This window comes from Tenrec ecaudatus, chromosome 9 (assembly GCF_050624435.1).
Source record: "Tenrec ecaudatus isolate mTenEca1 chromosome 9, mTenEca1.hap1, whole genome shotgun sequence".
Lineage (NCBI taxonomy): Eukaryota > Metazoa > Chordata > Mammalia > Afrosoricida > Tenrecidae > Tenrec > Tenrec ecaudatus.
Genome location: NC_134538.1, coordinates 93,548,378 through 93,573,422, shown reverse-complemented (window position 1 = coordinate 93,573,422; position 25,045 = coordinate 93,548,378). Strand labels below are relative to the sequence as shown.

The 25,045-nt window shown below is 36.7% G+C and overlaps 1 protein-coding gene across 6 annotated transcripts in view; it reads right to left on the bottom strand.

Moving 5' to 3' along the window:
* DGKB (diacylglycerol kinase beta) overlaps positions 1-25,045 on the bottom strand; it is a 712,573-nt gene that overhangs the window by 593,216 nt on the left and 94,312 nt on the right. For 3 of the 6 annotated variants that reach the window (XM_075558344.1, XM_075558345.1, XM_075558348.1), the window contains exons 3-4: positions 24,804-24,824; positions 13,149-13,302 (exon numbers count right to left, since the gene is read on the bottom strand). In XM_075558344.1, the coding sequence (XP_075414459.1) occupies positions 13,149-13,302; positions 24,804-24,824 (175 nt within the window). The remainder of the gene's footprint in view (positions 1-13,148; positions 13,303-24,803; positions 24,825-25,045) is intronic. The other 3 variants (XM_075558346.1, XM_075558347.1, XM_075558349.1) reach the window with 1 other exon arrangement.

Here is a 25,045-nt window from a genome sequence, read left to right as displayed (position 1 = left end):
AGAAGCAGTTTACCAGGAAGTTGTTCCCTAAAACATCCCTATGTGGGCTCAGCCCTACCATCTTTTGGTTAATAATTGCACACTTAACCCATTTGTGTGATACACACATAATTACAGTAGCAGCTATGACCTGGCATGTAATTACCACAGTGGCTGCCCTTCCTGCCCACTGGAAAGTGTTATGGGCAGGATTGTATTGCCCAGGGTGATTTGGATGGCATAGTTGAGCATTTCCAAACGCACTTTCACAAGACACCTGTCTCTGCTCTCAGCAGTGTCAACTATAAATCTGCTCAGGAGGATAGACACTTCGATTTTAGGCACAAAGTTTATAAGGAATGTGCAAATCATGACTGTCGCGGAGCGCCCAGACCCGAGAGCCATGATAAGAACGGGGCGGGACTCATGATGAGAACAGGGCAAGACTCATGATGAGGACCGGGCGAGACCAGGAGGGCTGCTTTCTTTCCCAGTAAAGTGGCTGTTGGGCAGAAGCAACCTGATGGCGCCTCACCAGCACAAAAACAGCTTCTTTCACGACCCTCCAAATTGAACTTGCTATTACGAATGTGTTACAACCCAGAGTTCGGATGATCCCTTCATACGCTTGCTTCATTTTCTGTGCGGAGCCTTAGGTCCTTCAAGTGCGTGTCGCTATGCTTTCCCTGGGGTCCATTGTTACAGCTATTATCAGAGGCAGGGACGGTAAGCACATTTTCCTCCTTAACAGGACCTGATGTTATAGCTAACAAAAATTAACGTAACTATTTTATTGAGTTTCCACTATTTATTGTGTGTACACTGTAAGCAAAGCAAACATTTTCCTGTCGGCTATCCCAGAGGTAACCTGCTTTCGGCTCCGCAGTACAGAAACAAGACATCCTTGGAGGAATTCTGATCCCACCCTCAAAAACTGCCACCGGTGAAAACGCCGGATACAGTCTAGTCCGGGGAAGGCGGCTATAAACACTGTGTTGGGGGTGGGGGGGCAGAGCATCAGTCTCCTGCACCTACTAGGAGTTCTGTGCCCACCCTGGTCTTACAAAAAGACCCTAGTAGTTTCTGTTTCCATGTACCCCATAACGTAACTATTTTTATAAACCAAACCAGCCAGTAATTATAAAATCATCGTGAACTAAAAACAACAACAAAAAACCCAAACTGGCCTGAATAATTCTGACTAGCCAAATATGACTGCAGGAACAAGGCATTCTCACACATGATAAAAGACATTTTTGGTACTGACCTTTGACGTAACTATAATTTCCAGACTTGGAGAACACGGCACTTGAGTTATGGTCGGATAAGCCATGACCTAACTCATCCTGCCTGATGAGCTCACCCACTCTTCAGCGTCACCCAGCCCCCACCCTACTTTAGGACTGGAATGATTTCACCAACTTAATTTGTTACACAAAAAGCTCAGGGGAAGCAAAAAACCGATATGGCATGACATATTTTTTGAGAAAATGTTACTGTATTATATGTCTTCATTTATTTTAAATATTTATGGTAATTTATACTTATAAAACCAAGATGCATGATATTTAATTACTGGCTTTTGTAACACAAAATATAAATAAGTGGAAATTATGAAGATTACATAATCTTCTGTTTTATTTTTTCTATACACAATGCATATATTGCACATATACATAACACTGACATTTAAGTCATCCTTTTGAAGGAACACATTAAGTTTCTAAAATACTTTTTATTTTACACAATGAGTAATTATATCTCATGACACATTGCTACTACACACTGCACCACATATCCAATTATGGTCTAGTTATATATTCAAAGTAACAAAGTTTATCAACAAGAAATTATGCGTGCACTTGAGAAGATGCATTAAAGAAATAATCAACTCTTCTATTTGTAATTCAAATTACAGCTAAATTGGACAGCTCAAATCATTACAGTGGCAGTTATTTGTAGACTTTATAACAAGGCCCCGGTGTTATCGTGCTGATGTGAGCTCAGTGGAACTCTATTGGACAGGTTACAATTGTCCCCGTGAGTTCCCAGACTCTACCTTTCTCCTGAGGAGCTGATGATGGTTTTAACTGATTACATTGCAGGACTCGGCTCCATATATAATGACTACACCACCAGAGCTTCTGTGAGGACCCTACTTTTTGCCAATCTCCACTAAGGGACACTTAGATCGTTACCGTCTTTTTGCGATGGTGAGCTATCATGTGCTATATATGGTGTGCAGATCTGTTCATACTTCATTGTGGTGCAGTGAAATTTCTTAATATGGTTCTTTTTTCCATGTTTCTGTAACTCCTGCTTAATCATTTGCAAATAGGCTGTGTGCAGCCCTAATGGAGGGGATTGGTTAGTCTGGTTACCAACACCCTGGCTGTAAGAGAGCTATCTCAGAAGCAGTAACAGAGACAGGTTTCTTGAATTATCAAGAAGAAGAAGCATCAGCAGAAAATGTATTTTCAAAATCTGCTTGAAGTTTCAGAGGCAGAGACTAGAGATCATGCCACGCCAAGATCAGAGGCAGAGGAGACCACAGACCGCGCAGAGAAGCAGCTCTGAGACTATGAGACGGTGACGCGTTGGCTGGGTTCCCTGGCCCATCCTCAGAGGCCAAGAGACCTCTCAGCAGCGGAGAGGCTGTCAAGCAGAGAGAACGATTTTGGTGCCAGCCAAAGAGAGGTGCTGCTATGGACAAATTACTCTATCTTGAATGTTTTCTGACTTGTGGTAACTTGCTACTTTCCTGATAAACTGTAAAAAACAAACTCAGTACTTTTGACTTAATTCTGACTCATAGTGACCCTGTAGGACAGAGAATTGCTCCTGAGGGTTTCAAGACTGCCACCTTTGCATCTCTTTATCCCTCCTCGCTGTTGTCACAGGTCTGTACTCCAAACTAGAGGCGTTGCTTCATGTAGTATTTCTGGAGAAGTCAGTGCATATATGTAGGCATTGGTGATGTTGCTGAAAAAGGTATCCGTGCTGAAGAACGCATTGATCTTGCAAAACTCTACCCAGCTATGTCCAGGTTCTTTCGAATCTCCAAGTAAGTATTTTCCAAACTGCTGCTTCTTCTTTGTTTCCAAATTTTGCATTCTAATCGCCAATAATACGAACGCATCTTCATGGCAGGTTTGATCATTTTCAGCCTGAAGAAGTTGCCGTTGGCTAGGGGGTTGTTGATTCCGTCCCAATTCACGGCGACCCCATGTGCAACAGAATCAAGCACTGCCTGGTCAGGGGCCACCCTCACAATGGCTCACGTGTGAAGCCCTTGCTGCAGCCACGTGGTCGATTCATCTTGTGGAGGGTCAGTTTATTTTGTGCTGACCCACCACATTGCCAAGCATAACATCCTTCCTGAAGGACTGGTCTCTTCTGTGAACATGACCAAAGTCAGTCATCCCGTCCTCGGCATCCTGGCCTCGAAGGAGCACTCTAGCTGCTCTTCTCCCACGGCAGATTTGCTGTTGTTCTTTTGGTGCTTTCAATATTCTTTATTAGCACCGTAATGCAAATGCTTTGAATCTTCATCCTTCCACAGTCAATGTCCAACTTTCATTCTTCCGTATTCAATGTCCAACTTTGCATATGAGAAGATTGAAAATATCATGTGTTGAGTCAGGCACACCTTAGTCCTCAAGGTAACATCGTAGCATGTGAAAGGTGGACATTGAATAAGGAACAATGAAAACAATAACAGTGATAAAGATCACCACAATACTCGCAATCGGGCTAATCGGTAACCTAATAACGAAGAACCATCGGAGATTACCAAAGCTTTAATCTCACCAATGCTTTAATCCACAATCAGTGCGCGTGGGACCAGCAGCCAAGAGGTCAGGGGACACACTGCATTAGGTAAATCTGCTGAAAAAGATCTCTTTATTGTAGAACAAGGAGGTCACTTTAAGGACCAAGGTGCACCTTAGGGAAGAGCATGCTTTTTTCAACTGTGTCATATGTAGGTGAAAGATGGATATTGAATAAGAAAAAAAGCAAGACGAATCAATGTATTGTTATTCTGGTGAAGAATATTAAAATTACTATGGACTGCCAAAAGAACAAACAAATTTGGGTTGGAAGGAGTGTAGCCAGTGTTTCTTAGCGGCTAGGATGGTGAGACTGAATCCTAACATAGTTTTGGCATGTTATTAGGAGAGGCCAATCCCTAAAAAGGACATCCTACTTGGTAAAATAGAAAGGGGGAGAGAAAGAGGCCACTCCACAGGATGGATAGACACAGTGGCTGCAGCAGTGGGTTCAGACATAACAATTGTGAGTATGGTACAGGACCGGGCAGTATTGTACATGATAGGTATCTACTGGCAACATGAGGTTTTCTGTGTATGCACTTAATTCTGTTGAGGTATTTCCCTTCTGTTTCTATAGTTGCTTATCATAAATGAGTGCTGGGTTTTATCAATTTTTTTTGCAACCATCAATAAAACCAAGGGGTACATTACCTTTATTTTATTTATTATGTGGGTGAGTGTTAAGTATAGGGATGGCAGAGGACCAGGGGCATTTTATCCTATTGTACATAGAGTCACTGTTACTTAGAACTGACTCAATGGCACTAAATAATAGCAATCGCAATAACAATACCTGTTGTTGCTGCCAGCCATCGCTAGATCTGTCTCCAAAAGACTACTTTTAACATTCCTTATAAGGCTGGTCTATTTTGTTGTTGTTGTTTTACATAGTCTTTATATTTGAGGAATACATATTTTGAGCTTATAATTCATGGTTGGTATTTTTTTAAAATGCATGCCATCCCATATGCGTTTGGCAGAAAATCAGAGCTTAATCTCATTGGTTCTTTTTGGTAGATAATGTTTTGTTTTACCAGGGCTTTTTTCATGAGGGGTACTGTCCCAGAACCCAGAAAAAGCTCTGCTGGGTAGAGGTATCCTAGCAACATTTTTCTCACCAGGTGAGCATAGAGAGCCATAGAAAGCAACTCACTCTGAGTTAGTGCACCCAGAGCCATCAACTGCGAAAATTCTCTCTGGTCACAGTGAAGTGTTTTAAAAAGCAATTTCACTTAAACCTTGTTTTGGGGGATGGCTGATTTAAGAGAATAACAGGTGGCTGTGAAATTTTGTTTCCTGCTCTGGAAAAAATACCTCTGAAATTGTTGGGAGTTGAACACAGTTTACAAGGACAGTACTATGGGGAAAATGCAAATATATGTGTTTTTTCATTGATGACAAACCTCATTCTGGATGTCAGTCAATTTCCCAAATGGAAAAATGGTCCATTAGTAGTGTATTTGGAGTTTGTTCCACGAGGTCAGACTGTTAATCAAGCTTTCTATTTAGAGGTTAAGAAAAAAAATCATAACAGTGTGCAACAAAACAGGTCTGATTTGTGGCAGACTATGGCCTGGTTGTGCTACCATGACAATGTACCTCCTCACACAGCCATCTCGATGTACCAGTTTTGGGCAAAAACCAGCATGCTCTCTTGCCCCACACACCTTACACACCTTACCTTGCTCTGTGTGACATTTTTGTTTCTGCAAATGAAGAGAGACATAAAAGGACAGTGATTTGACAAGATAGAAGAGAAGAAAAAAATACAAACGAGGGAGGATCTGTCAGCCATCCAAACAGATGAGTTTGAAAAACATTTCCAAGAATTACAGATTTGACAAATGTATTAAGTGAAATGGAGAGGACATTAAAGGTGATAATGTCGTTTTGTAAAAAAAATGTAAATACATAGCTTTAAAAAATAATTCCCATTTTTCGAGTACCCCTTCCTGCTCAACAATTTTCTTAGTGCTTTTATTTTTCCTTTTTCTCTTCTTGTTCTGGAATTCTGAAAACATGAAAAATATTCCTCTTGATGATTTTACAATATAATACTTATTCTTCATTTTTGCAAATATTTTTATGATTATTTCTCAAATGGATTATTATTAAGAGATATTAGAATTAATAATGCCTTCAATTTTGTTAATTCTATCTTCTTGTGGTTAAATTCTCCTTTGCCTTCCAAATGCATTACCTAATCCTGAAATTTTCATATTAATCTCTAGGATTTCCATTTGTTATTTTTATATGGTTTTTGTTTTTCCATTTATCTTATCAATTAATTTTGAAACAATAACTATAAAGTTTTTTGTCTAAAAAAGTTTTAAAATACACTCCAAGATTCCATTATTAGCAAGTAAATTTTTAGTACATGTTAATTAAATACATTTTCTCATTTGTCTTATTCTCAAGCATTTTCATGTCATATAATGAAAGCTATAACAGCTCATCTTTATTAAAATAACTTTCAAAGTTAATCAGATACATTAAATTTGTAAAGCAAATTTTAAACTTATAAAGCAATAAAATGCCTCAGTAATTTGACTTGGCTACTTGAAGCTAGTTCAATTTGAACCAAATTTATTGGGATGATGAAGCACTGTGTCACACATTGTCATATTTATATTTCCAATAAGTATACTAATAGAACAGATTTTCAGTAACTACAATAATGAGACAGCATGGAAAATGAAGAGTAAAGAAGTTGCTATTTACTATTGTCATGTGTTCCATGATTTTCAGACTTAATTTTCCTATCAGGGGAGACTCAAGAGAATATTATAATGATTCTTTATTTTCCGCGCTTACACAAAATGGCAGCAAAATATGGTTGTCTGTGTGACAATTTAATAATACCGAATGTAAGATACTTTGTGACTCCTCATTTTCCTATAAAATACTTTTTTTTATTGTCAGGAAAGTTCCCCTTTGAACATGTCCTAAGCTTCACCAGTTTGGACACTGGTCAAAAACAACCCCACACAATTATAAGGTACAGAATTTAAAACACTCATATATTTGGGATAATATCTTAGGCACAAACCCACCTCTGGGAAGGAACAATATTAAACACACCCCAGCTGTGTGCAAACAATATTTTCACAGGGTGGTCATATTTGATCTGAAATTTTACTTTAAGATATGAGAGGGTGTAGAGTCAGGCAATAAAATAATTGGCTAATTGCCTTTCAGTAGTGAATCATCAAGCAGACAAGAGTTGACTGCAGTCCATCAAACATATTCCTTTCAAAATCTGAAAAACTAGGTTTATAGCATACTGTTTTCTATGATATGGAATATGCACATTTCAAAAGCATAGCATTGCTCTGTAGTGGTTGACGAATGGGCTGTGAGTCATATGGTAGGAAGTTCAAAGCCACCAGCAGATCCGTGGGAGAAAGACTATGCTTTTTACTCCCGTGAACATGTGCAGTCCCAGAAAGCCTTTGTGGTCGCTGTGAGTCTGGTTGCTTTGAGTCTGCATTAATGTGATGGCAGTGACAGAGAGCTGAGACCACATACAGCTAAGGAGCACGTGACTGTTTTTAGCACATCAACTGAATGTTTAGTGTACTCAAATTTAATTAATCTAAGCTGAATTAGCCACCCATGAACAGGGCCTACCTACTATGTTGACCACCGAATGATCAATACTGTTTACAGGTAAATAATTGAATATTGCTTTTTGATCATTGAATATAACTAAACAAGAGGCAAAGCCAAAAAAAAGAAAGATCTTTTAGAAAAGGACCTATAATTCTAAATTGTGCTTATTATTTAATATTTGAATTTTACAAAGAAATTCCTATGCAATACTCAGCTTTTCAAAATTTATACATCCTAAACAAATAAATTAGATTTAATTTGACTTTTACCCATTATTCAAATTAATACACTGGAAGATAACCCATTTAATAAATAATAGTTACAACTGGACTTTATTTGAGTAATTATAATGCTTATGATGTATCCTATACTGTTTTAAATAATTTAGAAGCACTCAGTCTTTGTGAATTTCAAGACACCCAGTAAAATAGATTCACTTATTACTGCCCTTTCACATTAGAGAAAGCAGGCAAAGGTAAGGGGATAGGCAAGATTCAAACACAATCTAAATGTGAAGTTTATACCAAAGCTTATCTCCGGGTCTAGGAAGTAAAAATAAATCACAGGAATCAGGCTCCTGACCCTCAATAAGTGGCTTCTTATTTTTAAGAGTCTAGTGTTCAAGACTGTTAAAGAGTGCATATATTTATTAGCTTATAGACCTTCTGGAAGGAAATGACTCCTAGCTAAGAGTAAAAGCCTTAAATTTTCATTTTTCATTTGACCACTGGTGGGGCCATGCCTATAATGCATGTCTGTGTGTGAGTTTGTGTATATACAAATACACACATCCAAGCAGTCTTCAAAAGTTCATGGAGAGATGGCATTAAAAGACAATGGGGCTTTTCTAAGGTCTTTTTGAAGCCCCTTTGGACATACATGGCAACTTTCTAAATCTTTAACAGCAAGTAATTATAAAAGCAATGGATGGATGATTGTGTATGTTTATCTGGTTTTAAAACATAAAGCAATAGTTATTCATGCATTTTATACCAATAAAAGTCTTTCCTAAACTCATATGAATTAACATTCCACAAAGGATCTTGGTATTGATACATAAAATAATTCTGATACTATTATTTCTTTAATAGCTTCTATGATCTTATAAATAGCTAACATAACACATACAGATTTTGTGGTAGCATGCCTGTTCTCCCTCTCTCTAAATTTGGATAATCAATTATTAACCAAACTGTCTAGATAAGAGTAATGGTTTTATCTCAGAACAATTAATAAAGTGTGTCATTTAGTAGGAACATCCAGTGAGTCATTCGTCAAAAGAATATTTCCCCAAAGGTTCAAGTACCTTCTGGTTTGCCATGCACATTTTTAAAATTTAATTTGACTCCAATTTATATAGATAAAAAAGAACTGTTTAACTTTCTCTGCTTTTAAAAAGTACTTGTCATATGACTCTGGTTGCCCAGAAAACAGACAATCTGCATAAACCAATATATCATTGTCAGATAATGGAACCATAGGATAAAAATGCCCTATTGTTTCCAGAGGTCACTGTTAGTATACTCCACACTAGATATCCTCTGGATTCTTATACTGTCTCGCTTATGAAAAAGGGGCTGAGATGCCTAAAAGACATTATTTTACATTTAACTAAATATGAAATGTTAGCCAATAGAGGGGAGCATGGGTTGGATAGATGCTGCGGTCTATCCACCAACAGAGGAGACAGGAAAAGAGCATGCTTGTAGACATTCTGTTGCCTTCAGGCACACCAAGTCTGATTTCTGATGGGACATCCAGATGAAGAACTCCAATCAATAGTTAAATACATTCCTTGTAAACTGAAGAAAGAGTTCTGGTTCATGGAGGGAGTAACGAAGGCATTTTTTGACTGACAGTGCTTATTTTCAGAATAATATAAAAAATAAGCAAAATTATAAGTCATGAAAAATACTTAAAATGATTAAGGAAGCTCAGAAATGTTAACATAGTTGATCTAGAGTTCATATCAAGAATATATTTTAGATAATATAAACTAGATTCAAAAAACCAGAAGCAGCATTAAGTGCAGATTTGAAATCTGCTGTGATTGTATTTCATGTGTTTATGAAATTCTTTTCAGATTAAGCCTGGGTTTCAAATTGTAGGGGTGAACTATAGTTCACCATATAAAAGGCACAGTGGAATCTTTGGAAGTCACTTGTGGAAAAATGAAGGTTTAAAATGAGGGAAAGGCGGCAAAGGGAATAGTCCCTAAAGGTGAAAAAAAGAGCAGGAGTTTGTCAACGGGCTGCGAGAAAGGTGCCGAGTAAGGTGCAGTGCGGTAAACGAACGAGGTCTGGAGAAACTGGGAAGGATGGGGCCCTAGGGTTACCTTCAGCAATTAAAAACGCAATATGTACATAGCAGAACTGGATATCTTATACTTAAATACCACGTATGAAGAGACATGTATACTTCAACAAAGTGTTTCATGAAAATAAATCATCCACATCATCAAATTTAGATCAATCATCATATCTGGTAACTACGGTGCACATGACCCAAGCTACATGCATGTGAAAGCTGGAAGACCAAAGGAGAATGGATGCATTTGAATGGCGGTGCTGGAGAAGAATGTTCAAAGTCCTATGGACTGTTCAAAGGACAGACCGATCTGTCTTGGAAGAACAGCCAGAATGCTGCTCAGAGGCAAGGATGAGATGAACTGTGTCTTACAGACTTTGGATAGATTTTCAGGAGAGACCAGTCGCCAGGGAAGAACATATTGCTTGGTAAAGTGAAGGAGAAACAAAAACACACAAAAACAAGAAGGAAAGCCTTCAAGAAGATGGATTGACAGTGTTGCTCCAGCAGTGGGCTCAGGCATCGGGCACTTGTAAGGGTCACACAGGACCGTGCACTGTTTCACTCTGTTGTTTACAGGGTCGCTTTGGGTCACAATCAACTTGATGTCACTTAACAATAACAACCCAGCGTTCTGTATACAAACATTTGCATGCGTGAGCACACTCATACAACCTACAGCCTTTTTACACATTACATACTTTGTAATATTTTAATGCAATGGATATTGAACATTTTATTTTTATCATGTTTGAATATAATTTATTAGCATTAGTAAAGTTTTCCTCTTTTAATAGCATTGCCTTTATTGAGAAACCTTATTGTTCTGTAAATATGCAAAATGAGGTACAGTTATGCTAGTAAAATGATAAACTAGTGCATTAATGAGTAAATCAGATTTTAGCACTTTTCTTCTTGAATATTTTTTAAATTGTGATATTTTTTACCATGTGCACATCCAACATACCAACCTAACTATACTCACTGCCTGTGAATCTATTCCATCCCATAGTGATATTTGGGAAAGATAAATTAGTGCAATAGAAGATTCTAGGAACTGATAGACTATTATTTATCTAAGTGAAGGCCTCTCAGCCCTTGAAAATTATATTGTTATATAGAGGTCCTCAATTCACAGGAAAAAAAAACTTTACAAGTAAGGCTGAGAAGAATATACGGTTAGAAATCATTCTGTGAAGGACACGGTGTGCTTAGACTTTAAAACACGGAGGCTGAGCTTCGAAAGGAAGTGTAGTTTAATGAATTATTGCAGCACGAGGGTCACATAGCCCATCTTGCAATTCCTTTCAAGTATGTCTCTGCAAAATATGTGATTTTCTCAAATAAAGGACAATCTGTTCATTCTTATTTGTTGCTGATTTTTCCATTTTAAAACACAATTTGATTTTTATTCCTAGCAAATTTGGCATTTTCTATTTATTTGCCATTATATTCTATTCAAAAGAAGGGAAGTTTGAGATTTAAATTCCTTGCAAAACCACGTAAGTAAGTAGACTTGCTCTCTTTCTTCTAGATCTCGCTCTGTTCCTGAAAGAGTTGACATACCAAAACACGATCCCTTTCCTCTTTCTCAAAACCCAAAGGTAGCATTGCTTCATCAAAAAGAGAGTCAGGACAATTATTAAGTTTAGGGTATATGTAATCCATTTCAAACCATGAAGTAGAGAAAATAGACAATTAATTTCTAGATAAAAGAATGGAATGTCCTATTTTTAAGTGTTCAGCCTAGCACACGATTAAGTCCTTATACCACACTTGACAGAAAGACCAATTGGAACACAGTTCAAGAAAAATAGCTAGTACACACAGGCCTCAATCCCTGATAAAGTGATTATTTAAAGAACCAAAAAGGAAGAAAAAAGAGTAAAGCACCAGACCAAAGGCCCAAGGAGATATAAATAGATGTCAATATCGATTGCACACATGAAACCAAACTGGGAACATTGGTAACAATGTAAAATAATTATTTTTTCACTAACATTTTGGCTCCTAAATAATTATTTTTAGTAAATATCTTTGTTTAATCTGTGATTGGTTGATCATTACTTTTGTATTGTCTTAGTTATAATATAATAAGTATCGATAAATGTCACCCAGGGAAACAAAAGCTTCTGGTCTTAAGTAACGTTTGTGATTCTAAAAAGTTGTTAAACTCAGAGTTGGAGGAACACTGTTGCAGCCTGTGTTTCTCTGCTGCAGGCTGGATTACTGTTTGATCCACAAGGCCACTCAAAGGCTCATGGAAGACAGGACCAAAGAGAAGGAATCGCCCTGCTGTTTGCATGCTCTTCTGATAAACTCTCTCCAACATTGCATTTCGGCAGAGAGTGGCTCCCATAGCCATAAGCTATAGGCAACCGTGTGTGCCAACCTAGGAGCACTGCATCTACAGAGTGATGTGTCCTAGAAACGCTCTGAGTTCCAGCAGTACAGCTGCCCTCCTTGACTTCCTGTGTCACCCAAACCAGACAAGAAGCACCCCTCCACGGGAGTCCCAGCCAGGAATTGCCAGGCAGCATCTTAGCTCCCTGCTTTTCTCCACCTCTGGATTTGTATGATTGCAGACTGTGGTTGGTCTGGGCTTCCTGCCTTCCATCTCTGCTTTCCTTAATGCTTTCTATTTGCTTTTTCCAAGTTTTAAAAGTCATTTTCTGATTTACTATTCTGTCTACATCCCTGCAGAGGGACAGTCTGGGAAAGCTGCAGACACAGCTCTTCCCTGTCTTCTCTGGCCCTGCGTCAGGGTGGACCCCAGGGCAGTGAGGTGGTTTCTGTTTTTCTGAGTGTAATATTGTAATATTTTAGAGTGAAATATTGTTTGTTTACTACTTCTCTGATAGACACAGATTGATACAATGATCAAAAGAGATTATTGCATTGTCTCTAAAAACCTTCTCATAATGAAAAACTAACAATTTTATCATGACAAAAATTTAAAGCAGTCAACAGAAAACTTAAGTCTCATCGAAGCTGACAAATCTAAACATGGACTCCTATAATTAGCATACTTGATATTAATGATTGCACATTTTATATGCAATTATTTGGGGACTACAGGGTGATTCATACTACTTTGCATATTTATTCAGTCACTGAAAAAGTAACACTTTTCCATCTTTGATAAAAACTTTTCTTAAAATTGCTACCCAAATAAAGACTTACAAGATACTAGATGGCATGCAATGGACAGAAATGAAATATATTTTTCCATAAAAGCTACCTATTATTATAGCAGAGTTATATTAAACATTTTACACATTCTTAGTGTGAGAGTAGAAATCATGAACAAAGTCAATTTTTAAGCAAACTTTGTATTATCAGGAACTTGATAGCTCTTTGTCATCAAATGTTTGCACAGTATATAATTCCTTCAGGGTAAAAGTAAAGCTGACTTACCACCAGAAAGGAGAGCTGGCTTACTTTTTACCATCGGACTCGAATGCGGGAACTTGTTGCTAAATGACATGAAAAGGTGTGTGGTGAAATCATGAGGAAGCTCAGCTTCCAGGAAGGTCTTCATGAATAACTGGAAACCTTCAAAGTCAATTGTCTGAAATAAATAAAAAAATAATTTGAAACATCTATTTTAACATGCAGCCAAGTGAGAAGATTTTTTTTTATGTTCTAAGTCATTATAAATAATGGCAAAAATATCTATATCCATGTCTCTAGAAATCAGTTGACTATTTGATTGAAAAGAAAGGTTAGCAGTCTTAGGCTAACCATGGCAATTGGCTATCTATGTCTTACCTGCACCTATTTATATATGTCCATTTTCATAGTGTTTATAACACCTTAAACGTTGTATTCTTTGACATTTTAACCCCTTCACAGTAAATTTGAGATACTGTCTCCCCTCTCACATGTTCTAAGGAGTAAACAGCTAATTCATATGAGCATGCCAATGTAGACTCAAGAATACAGCGAGCACTTAAAAGGAAGGAATGTCCCATCTCCCTCCTTATCACTAGTGGTGACCATGGCATTTGAGAATTGGTGAAGAGTAGTTGAAATTAATGTTTCAATCAAGCACCAAAATGAACATTAAAATTCCACAGCGAGGTGCCAAAATTCATACAGATTTCCAAAGAGACCTATTTCAATATCTGCCATATCATCACTCACTGCAGAATTCTGTGAGTAGGAATTTTTGAGAACTACTACTGGTCTGCTTTTATGTCTACTTGGGTTTGTGATTAATTCCAGCTTCCCATTTCAAGCTACATGAGAGCGTTTCACGGTGGTTATTCAGAAAACTTGCTCTGTTCTAGCTCCTGAGAACAGTGGACAACTCATTGTTACCTGAAAGGACCAGAAGACCTGAGAAGAGGGAAGATAGAATAAATGCATATCCTCCCAGAGAGCACACAGGAAAAGAGGCCACGGGAAACAGCCTTAAAATAAACTACTAAGGCATTCCATGTACTGATGCCAGGATAATTAGGAAGTCAAATGGATCAATTTACTATTCACTCTTATATGGACTGCTTTAACCCTTGTGAGGTATCACACCACAGGCAGAAAAGTATTGCAGAGGAGAATATATGGGGAACTTCTGTATCTAAATGGGGCCTGTAGTGAAAATCTAAGTTCAAGATTTGTATTAATACTTTAAATTAGGAATTCTAATTACTGAATTGAGTCTGTTTCTTAATGTGACCTCAAAGATCCTATTATTGAAGAATGAGCAGAAAATCCATGAACTTGTTCAAATTTTAACCAAAGACAAGGAAAGACTACCCCGATGAACAAAGTACAAGAGAGCTAGAGGAGTTGTGTATCATTTTTGTTATGTACCTTCCTTTAAGTGTACGACATTTAACTAATGAGGAAATATTGCCCAACTCTGCTTAGCTGACTTCAAATTATCCAAAATAAGATAAGCCCCCCCGCCCCCGCCACACACAAAAAGATGAAGTGAAGATCCTTCACTTAATGACACCAAGTAACAGCTTCTGTCAGCTGATAAAATGTCAGAATTTTATGAAACACAGAAAAAGAAGTTTTTTCTTGTAATCATGTCCTTCCACTAATCAGCACTGAGCCATAAAATTTGCAATTATCCTTGATGAGTCTCAGTGGTAAGTAGTTCATTCTGTGGTGCTGCTGTGAAAACACCGTAAGTCTAACTATTTCAGAGCTTTGTAATTTTTACAGATAGAAACAGTATTCGCCAATCTAGAAGGAACTATTCTACTACTTGAGGCATAATAGAATGTTTCTTGTAATCATTCTTTAAGTTTGGCTACTATAAATTCATTAAAGTCAGTTTAATCCAGTCATATCATTATTTATCTTTGCTGGTTTATTTTCATAGCATTTTAATAAAGCCGCCCTTCTTTAAGCTTAAAGATGATTCTATTACCAATTTACTTAGCATTTGGTTATTGGACATTTAAATATACCTGAGAGAGTCACCTATTACTTAAAAGTCTTCACTTGAATTGTTCTCATAAAATAAAAATGTATAATATCATTTTATGGGTTATTATCTCCAACAAGAAAAATAATCAGGACAAGTATATATCTCTTATTTTTTAAGCAAATTAGTGGAAATTATGTAATTTAAACATGCTATGTAATAAGCCACTATTTATATCCCATCAATACCAAACACATAGATGCATGTATACATAAACACACATATAACACTAAAGTCCCAATAGTTAACGGGTCTTTTATGCAGTATGTAGTTGGAGCCAAAGCAGTTCAGAGTCACTCTGCTCTGTGGTCGAATGTTGGCCATGGTGTCTAAGTAGCTACAAGATTTTAGCTAAACTCCTTAAACCCGCTTGCTCCAGTTAACTTCTGCTTTCAGATGAGGATACGGACACTATCTACCTCATAACGCTGTTGTACGGAATACATGCGGTCATGCGTATAAAGTTCTTGGCACTATGCTTGGCTCTGAACAGGTGGTGATCCATGCAATAAATATTTTACATACCAAAGTTTGCATTCCAGATATTTTTCATATAATGCATCTTGTATAAATAAAAATACTTAAAGTGCACGTAAAGACTAAAAAGGCCAGTGTTTCTGTACAAGGAGAAGTGTAATTGTGTGTACATTTTACATCTATGTATAAGGAGGTGTCAAAAGGTTCATGGGAATGTGAAATTAAATTTTTTTCTGGAAAATTTTAAAGCCTCCTCATATATGCATGTTTTCTACCATGTATCCCAGGTATCTCTTTACTCATACCATTTAGATGTAGATGGGGATTGATGACATTGAACACATTTCTCTTAGTTGAATATAACTCAGATGAAGCAAAATCGAGGGGAAAATGAAATTGGACAGATTTGAGTTCAGTTTTCTGAGAGCTGAGGTAAAACTAATTCCATAAACTTATTTTATAAATTAAATATTAATTTTCCCTTTTTACTTATACTAAATAGATTCATAAACAGGGGTGGTAGAAATGACTAATTTTATTATTGTGTTACTTTTGACTAAACCTAAAGTAAAATGTGATATAGAAAGAGACCATCAAAGATTTAAAATTTTATATATTGTAGAGCATAACTCAATTAAATCCAATGGGGTATATGCTTTTGTATCTAAAACAACCTCAATCCAGTAAAAAAAATAGAACCAAAATCAATCTTTGTTTATTAATGGTTATAAGACATGGCCTACAAAAAATTTAACATTCTGGGAAACCTAATTTAATCTGTTTTTGATTTGTTGGGCATGTTCTTTATCAGAAAATTACTTTATAAAGTGTGTGACCAGTTAAAAGACTTTGTTTTCTTTCACAGTTAATACATACCCACTCAACAATATGAACTTTTAGAAGAAACAATATGCTTGTTTTGCTCCAAGTTTTCCTGAGCCTCCAACTTTAATATGACCTTGCTTTCATGCAGTCAGATATCAGACCAGGAGATTAGCCCAGTGACATGGGAAAACTTCAACAACCAATGGACTAAAACAAGGGGCAGAAAATAAAACCATTGTGTCTGAAACCTCTACTTGGCAGGAGGTTGATTGGTGTATAAGAAAGGTATGTGTTTTTATTTTTGTTTTTTTGTGAGTGAAAGAGTGAGTGGGAGAGTGAGTTAGGGAGTTAGTGGGAGGGTGAGTGAGTGAGAGAGAGAGTGAGAGAGTGAGTGAGAGAGTGAGTGAGTTGGTATATGTTTTTTCAAAACAAAATAAAATCTGCCATGTCCCAAATCTGTGGTGCTTGTATGGCCTAAACAGTTATGCCTAAGCCACCAAGAAGTGCACTTTGAACCCTATGCCTTAATGATGAAAACCCGAGACATGAATAAAACCAACATTTATAAAAAGGTCAATCAAAAGATTTCACCTCCAAGTCTAGCATTCTAGGATTAGTTTCCTCTCTGCCTCCTTTTGAGCTCTCAAGAAGCCCTTCTGAACTCTCTTGTTTGCTACAGTTCCCTTGATTAGAAGCACCAAAACGATTAAATTTTATTCTCCAACAGTTTTCATTCTTCATGGTAAAACATCAACCATTCTGAGAACACGAAGGTAATACGTTGATGTGTGATCAAGAGCAGAGTCGTGCCCAGTTTTCAAATGCTCTGATTTAAGGAGAGATGGAATTTTTCTTTCTCTCCTCAAATTCATTTGTCTGCCCCGTCACTGGTCCAGAGAACCGGAAGGTTTTCTTTCTTACTTCCCATCTCCAGGTTCTTTTGGTGCCTTAGGTGGTTTTTCATAGTTATTCTGCATCATTGACAAATGACGGAATTCAGAAAGCAAGTCAGTAAATACATACCCTGAATAATGAGAGGCTAGTGCAAATATAAGAACAGAATAAATATCTCCTCAATTTGTGAATGATTTCTATAAAATGATGTCATTCTATTTATGGTTAAGGTTTTACTGACTTCATTAAACCCCTTTCTTGTAGTAGTTTTGGGAGCAAATTTCCTTTCTATTTTCAAATTATTCTAGTGTGCTAAGAAATGTATGCTCTATGTAAGCTATGTGTTTGTACAGCTCATCAATGATCAACTTTAGGTGTCAGATGATGGATGTATTTCCTACCACCGTTGTTCAGCAGCATTATAGTTCTTTTTATGTTGAGTTTATCCTTAGAATGAAATCAATTATTGAATTAAATAATGGAAAAATTAAGGATTAGAAATTTTGTCTGACTTAATTGAATGATTTTTACAAAATTACATTGACTGTAATTCAAACACAGGCAAACACACAAAACAATATTCAAAAGTTTGAAAATAAATCTCCTCCCTCCCTTCTCGATCCCTTGAAAAGCCGACTAGTTAGGAAGATAACAATGGAATCTATAAAGAATATAGGCACCCCCTCCCAGGGGGACGGACAACAGAAAAGTGGATGAAGGGAGACATTGCCTAGTACCTGACTTGAAAAACATTTTTCATAAGTTATAAAGGGTTTGTGAGGGAGGGAGGGTGAGAGGAGGGGAAAGTGAGGAGCTGATACCAAGGGCTCAAGTAGAAAGCAAATGTTTTGAGAATGATGAAGGCAACAAATGTACAAAAGTGCTTGACACAATGGATATATGAGTGGATTGTGATGAGCTATATGAGACCCAAATAAAATAATAAGAAAAACCCCGAAGATTATAGACCAAGGAGGTTTTTCCCATGTTACTCTCATATTGATATAAATTCAAAATGCATTCTATATATCTTCCAGTATTTCTTATCATATGGACTCTGAATTTATATTCTTAAAAATACTAAAGAATAATACTAGTGTCCACTCAAGTATATTGGAAGTAAAGTTCGACAAAATTCATCCTTCTACTATTATTTTAATTTCTTGTGACAGACTCATAGGAAACATGAGTTTGAAAGTAGCCTGAGTCACACTGTAGGTTAAGTATTTGTTTGCTAGCCTCAAGGTAAGTAGTTCAAAGTCACTAGCAGCGCTGTGGGAGAAGTGAGTACCTCCTACGCTAAAGAATAGCTGTCCCAGCAACCCTACAAAGATGCCCTCTTTCCTGTCTGGTCACCATGACTCCAAACTGAGGTGCTGCAGGGCCTTGAGTGTTATTCTCTACTGGGATTGAAGTAAAGATGTCACCTCAGGCCACAAAAGTCCTGCCACCAAGAACATTTCTTTGAATAATGGAAATGAGAAAGCAGGTTAGATATTTTTTTACAATAAGTACTATTAAAAAAGAGGGGGAAAAGCTTATATATTTGAAGAGATATGCCTTCAATATAAATGGTTAAAAAAGAATGAAAAGCCATTCCTCATTGGAAATCACTTCCACATCAACTAAAACTGAATCGGTGTTTGCAGAAACGTTCCCTACGGTGTTTCCAGTTTGCAGATATTCTTGCACATATGTGTATTCCTATCTCCTCTTCTAGTTCGATTATTAGATCTGACACACATTTCCACCGCACGTTTAGCATAGAGAGTTTTGCATTGTAAGTCTTCTTTGAAATCTTTGAATAATAGGCACTGGAATTGCACTTCTAGTGAAGAGTCACTCAATTATTTCTTTGAAGGCAACCAAGTTAAAAACAACTTGAAATCGAGCATGATGACAGAATGTCTAATGTACAATAAAATATTTTTAAAAGAAAACAAGTTCAGTGGGAATATATTCTTTCATTTCTTTCCAGGAATCAACAAGTCATAACTATATTTTATTTTTAGCAGATTTGATCAATATAACATCAACAAAACCCACAGTATCAAAATAGCTAAGGTTTGAAAGCCTTTCCAATCTATATTCCTTAAAATAATTTATTTAATTTTAAATTTCCTTGTTTCATTTTGGTATTATGAATCCATCAAGATACAAATCTATCAAACTAAGTATGATGATTGATATAGAAAGTATGTAAGATCAGAGGACAGTCAAAAGGCCAAGCCATGTCTATGAGAGAATGAGGATTTAAAATTGCACCAGGGAATCAGCTAAGTGTTTTTTAAAGCTTGAGATGAAACCCATGTTGAGCAATTTGTAAATGACATTCACTGAATTAGTACTGTCTGGTTGCCCATATTGTCATGACCATTTCTGTAACTTCCACAGGTCCCAAGATATTATGTAGGAGATGAAATGTGCAATATACTTACTTGGAAGCAAATCCCTTCTTTTTGGCCTAAACACTTTCTCTCTTTAAACATGTTTCTTGATCATGGTATTTTCAGTCCTAACCTCTCCTCAAAACCTCTACTTTCTCAATTTTATTCATAATCAGCAATGATCTCCATTATATCTAAAAGTAAAGATGGTTTTAGAAATCCGATTAAAATGCATATAACAGAAACAATATGAGGATGTTACAATGCTTTATGTCATTTATGTGTCATATAAATCTTACAATGACTCAATGGGTAGTTTTGTAAAAATTACTGTGACTCTGAACATACGAAAAATTATTCTCAGAAAATTTAAGTGAATTGCTTATGGTGAAAACATCCTAGCTAGCACATAACACTAACTATTTCTTATTTCAAAGCCCATTATGTGTAGTTTATAATAGTATAATTTCAATGACAAAATTTTCAAGATTTACATGTTGTCTGGCACCAATTTATTAGTATCAAAGATATTAACTGGTAAATAGAAACCTATCATCGTAAAATATAATATACACAGGATAAAGTTTGAGAAATGCAAATGAATGGTATGACCCCATGCTTTCTTACGCAGGTCTGGAAGCTCTCAACTGATTGTTACTTGGGTCTTCTGCTTCATCATCTAAACTGTAACTTAAAACTTTGATAATATATTAATATACTGAAATGTATTCCAAATCATTCCCAATCTTCATTATTATCCCATGTAGATGGTTCTCTTCCACTGTGTCCTTTGGAGTTATTTTCATAAACTGGATATTTAATCTATTCATATCAAAATAGTAATTATGATTTCCTTGTGCTCATAAATGTACTTAATAATCTTTATCCTTGTGTTCTTAGTATCTTCAGTTTCCAGACGAGGATATTTCCCTATAATATCGCTGACCACCTACAATTTACAGAGGCTATTTCCCTTTTTCAATATGAAAAGGTCACTGGGAGACTCCAGCATGAGTTTATTCTCTAACTCGGCTTGTGATGCCTGTGTTACTTGTTTAATGCCACTTAATAATGGAGGTGTAAATAATATCTAAATATCATTTAAATATCACCTTTCAAATCTGGTTGCTATTGTTGAACTAAGAACAGTTAAGTTTGCTTATTTTCAAAATATTTAAACAAGTTAACTAGCAGATAGAGAAATAATTTTTAAAATATTGATAATATTAACTTTTATATGAAGGGGTAACCCCTCAACAATACCAATGTTTGTGTGATTTTTTTAAATATGAGGGGGGTAGTGCATTTGGCGTTCCTTCCTCCATGTCAGAATGCTAAGCAAGCTTTCAGTTTAGAGGTTTTGAAAAGATAATGTGACAGTGTGTGACAAAAATGGCCTTATTTGTAGCCAACTGCAGACTGGTTTTGGCACCATGAAGATGTACCTGCTCGTGCAGCCATCTCAGTATGCCAGTTTGTGGCAAAAACAGCATGCTTCTCTTGCCCCATGCACCTGACTCTCCTGACCTTGCTCTGTGCAACTTCTTTTTGTTTCTGTGAATGGAGAGGTACATGAAGAGCAAGCAATTTGATGAAATAGAAGAGATGAAGAAAAAAATGAGGGAGGTGCTATCAGCCAGCCAAACTGATGAGCTTTAATAATGTTTCCAAGAATGTTATCCCAGCTTTGAACAAAATGTGTTAAGTGTAATGACAGTACTTTGAAGGTGATAGGTTGTTTCAAAGAAAAAATTAAATATATAGCTTTGAAAAAAATTCTTTTTTAGGGGTGTAACCTCTGTATATGTATATGTGTATATATATGTATCTATCTATCAATATACACACATACACATATGTATATTATATGAATGTGTGTGTACACATACAAAACCCCTCCCTGTCATCGTATTAATGCTAACTCATAATGCCCTATAGAGTAGAGTGGAAGAACTGCTCATTTGGATTTCTGGGACTTTCACTCGTAATGGAAGCAGAAATCTCCATCATTCTCCCACGGAGGAGCTGGTGAGTTTGAAGTACTGTCCTGGGGTTAGCAACCCAACAATTAAATCACTAAGCTACCAGGACCCTTTATGTATAGTTATGAGTATATTTAAATTTGAAATCCATTCATGTATGGTCATGAGAGTAAATTGGGGACAGTAGAAATCATGGTTAGAAAAATCACGTAGCCAGTGAAAGCACAACATTGGATCATATATGTATATTACTCATTCTCAAATTCTAAATGTTTTACATAAAATATAATATGTTTATAATTTCTGAGGCATGGTCATCAGTGTATTATAAGAAATCTGCAATACTTTACTCAAATGTTCAGGTATATTTGTTCAAATATTAAATAATGATTAATATTATTAATGTGATTAATCATTATTTATAATGATTAACAAATATTAAACATAATTAACAAATAATCTCATAAATAGCCATGGGAGTATCTTCTCACATTGTTGAACATGGTTGCATTGTATGCTAAAGCAATTCTCTGAATATCAACCCAAACTCACTGAAGCTGCATATTGAAATAAAATTTCTGATTTATTCCAATAATAGCTAATATACAGAGTAAAAGAGTTCAAGAGAACTAAACTTCATTAATCATACTACTGTCCAATCTGTGATATATCTTCAATACTTTTCTGCTACTGGGTTTGATAAGAAAAGTCTATGCAAATTATATTGGTATTGTAAGAGATACAAAGCAGAAATGTTGACTCCTTTCATTTCATGCTACCTGGCACCATGCAAGTGTGGGAGGTGGACAAAAGAAAATGGACATAATAATTCTACTACCAGGACAGCATTCTGGAAGATGGCCATTCTTGGAAGAGTGAGTGAATCACATGTTATGTTCCCCACTGAGACTAGATGGTAGAAAGAAATTATTTTAGGTTGGAAAGTACATTAGAGTCACGTATCTTTATTTCACCGCAGAGAAAGGCGGGGTCTTGAGAAAACTGCAGTAAACAGACTAATTCGGATCATATTCCAGTGTTCTCGGCAACTATTCAGGAAGGGACCCGCTTACCTTTCTCTCCCACTTTCATCTTCAGAAACACTTGACTTTGTATGGACTGGAGATAAACTCTAAAGTCAGATAAGCAGAGTCCCTGCTTCTAAACATTAAGAAAAAATTATCATGTGCCAGACACAGAACTAATAATTTTTCAGACTTTTGTGTATCTAAACTATCAACCACCTGATAGATGGATATTTCAATTTTTGCACAGTCATGTAAACAGAGACAAGAAGAGTATGACTGTTCCCAAGCCTGCAACTATATGACAAAGCTGAGATTTGAACTCAGTTCTAATTGACTCATATAATGTTACACTTTCCAGATGTTTCTTTTATTTGGCAAAGGTTGAATTAAATTCTGCAAAGATAGCTAGGGTTTACAGTAAAATGGTTTTTATAACATAGCGTCTATAATCCTCGTTAAATACATTTAGAATATTAATTAGGTAGCAGCTGTGCATAAAGTTGGTTCTGAATTCCCTTCCCAGGTTCCTTAAGGGTATACATGCGCATTAGGATAGAACTTCAATGTAGAACACAAAGAACAGGAAGCTTGGCAGCTAATAATAATGCTGCCTTCAGCCAGGAATCCTCTACCGACAGGAAATGTGCACAATGAAAATCCTCTAGTCAGAGCACACCAACAGAGGGATGGACACAAAGAAAGAAATGGGAGGTGCATACCCTCATTTCTCTACCTCTGCGTATCCTCTATCTTCATTTTTCTCCCTGGTCTTGCTTTTCTGCAACTGACATTGCGTGCCTGAACGATGGCACATGGAGCCAAAGACTGAGCAAACAGACAACAATGGGCAATTCCTTTCCACTGAGCCCAAGAGGAGCTGTGCCTGTCTGACACACTGTTTCAGACAGTCTCTCACAGGGACGCAGCATGTGCAGAAGGGTGTGCTTGCTCATCAATAGCTGCTCAGCAACTGATACCAGCAACGAAGAGCCACAAAACCAACGTAGCCTTTATCTGAGGAAGTAACAGATCTCCACAAAGGTCAGGGATGAGATCAAAGAAAGGGCATTCTCTGTAGTGGTAGTGGCAGCTCTTAAAGATCACCACAGCCAGGGAGTAGCTATTTCAGTAGTGTTTCACCGGAGGCGAGTGTATGTGTGACTGATAGGGCCTTGATCATTGCCAAACACCATCATTTTGATATTATCAGGCATACTGTGACGTATCAGCATTAAATTACAGTATTCATTGCCATTTAAAACTACACTGAAACTTGAGAATGAGACGTAATTAGTAAAGACCCAGCATTGTCCACGAAAGATGATGGTATGGGTTTAGACACTTAGGAATTCGGGTAAAAATATTTACGTAATCCTAATGGGGTGAGGGCTAGATACTCTAGTATGAGCTGTCCACTGTGCATGAACGATGTTGCTCCTGTGTGCATCGAATGAGTTACTTAGCAAAAGCTTTGCTTCTGAAGCGGCCTGTACTAGGAAAGAGCAGCTGATGAAACAGTTCGGCAATTCTCCCTGGGAGGACAAAATCAAGGACTTTCCAATATGTTTTTCCCTAGAAGTAATCATTTTGTTTGCTGGGATACCAGACACAGTGCTTTAGTCTCCGTTTCTCCAAACAGAGCTGAATTATAGCTGACATACAATGTTAACTTCCCAATATAAATCACAGCATCAAGATTATCGATCTATAGGATTTAGTCTATCAGTCTTGATTAAATAAAAACATAAAATTCCAGAGTCAACAGAATATTTAAATATTTAGAGTATTCTAAAGTCCACACTCTGGCTACGCTGATTTCACTAAGGGACTCGGTTTCAATGGAGACTTGCCTGAGCAAGGGAGGCATCTCTTTTTCTGAACAAATATCTGGTGGTGTCTGAACTCCATTATTTCTGAGATAGTGTATGAACCTTATTTAAACAGAAGTATAGCTGAATGAAATAGATGGAATATTCATAGTTCACATCAGAAAAAGAAGAAAAAGCAGATCTTAATAGAAAAAGAAAATGTCTTACTTGGTTAAGAATGTCTTGTTTCTGTGCATGCAAGGAAAGAAAGAATACACGTGTTAATGGAAAGTAAATAACTGCATTATCCCATAGCTCTGATAATCTCAAGTTTACAAATTGACTTTTAAACAGATCCATGATTCTTAAAATTTTGTGCCAGACCAAGAATATCACTGTCAGCTAGAACTGATAACAATTAATATCTTGAGCTCAATCTCAGACAAAGAGAATGAAAAATTCAAGATGGG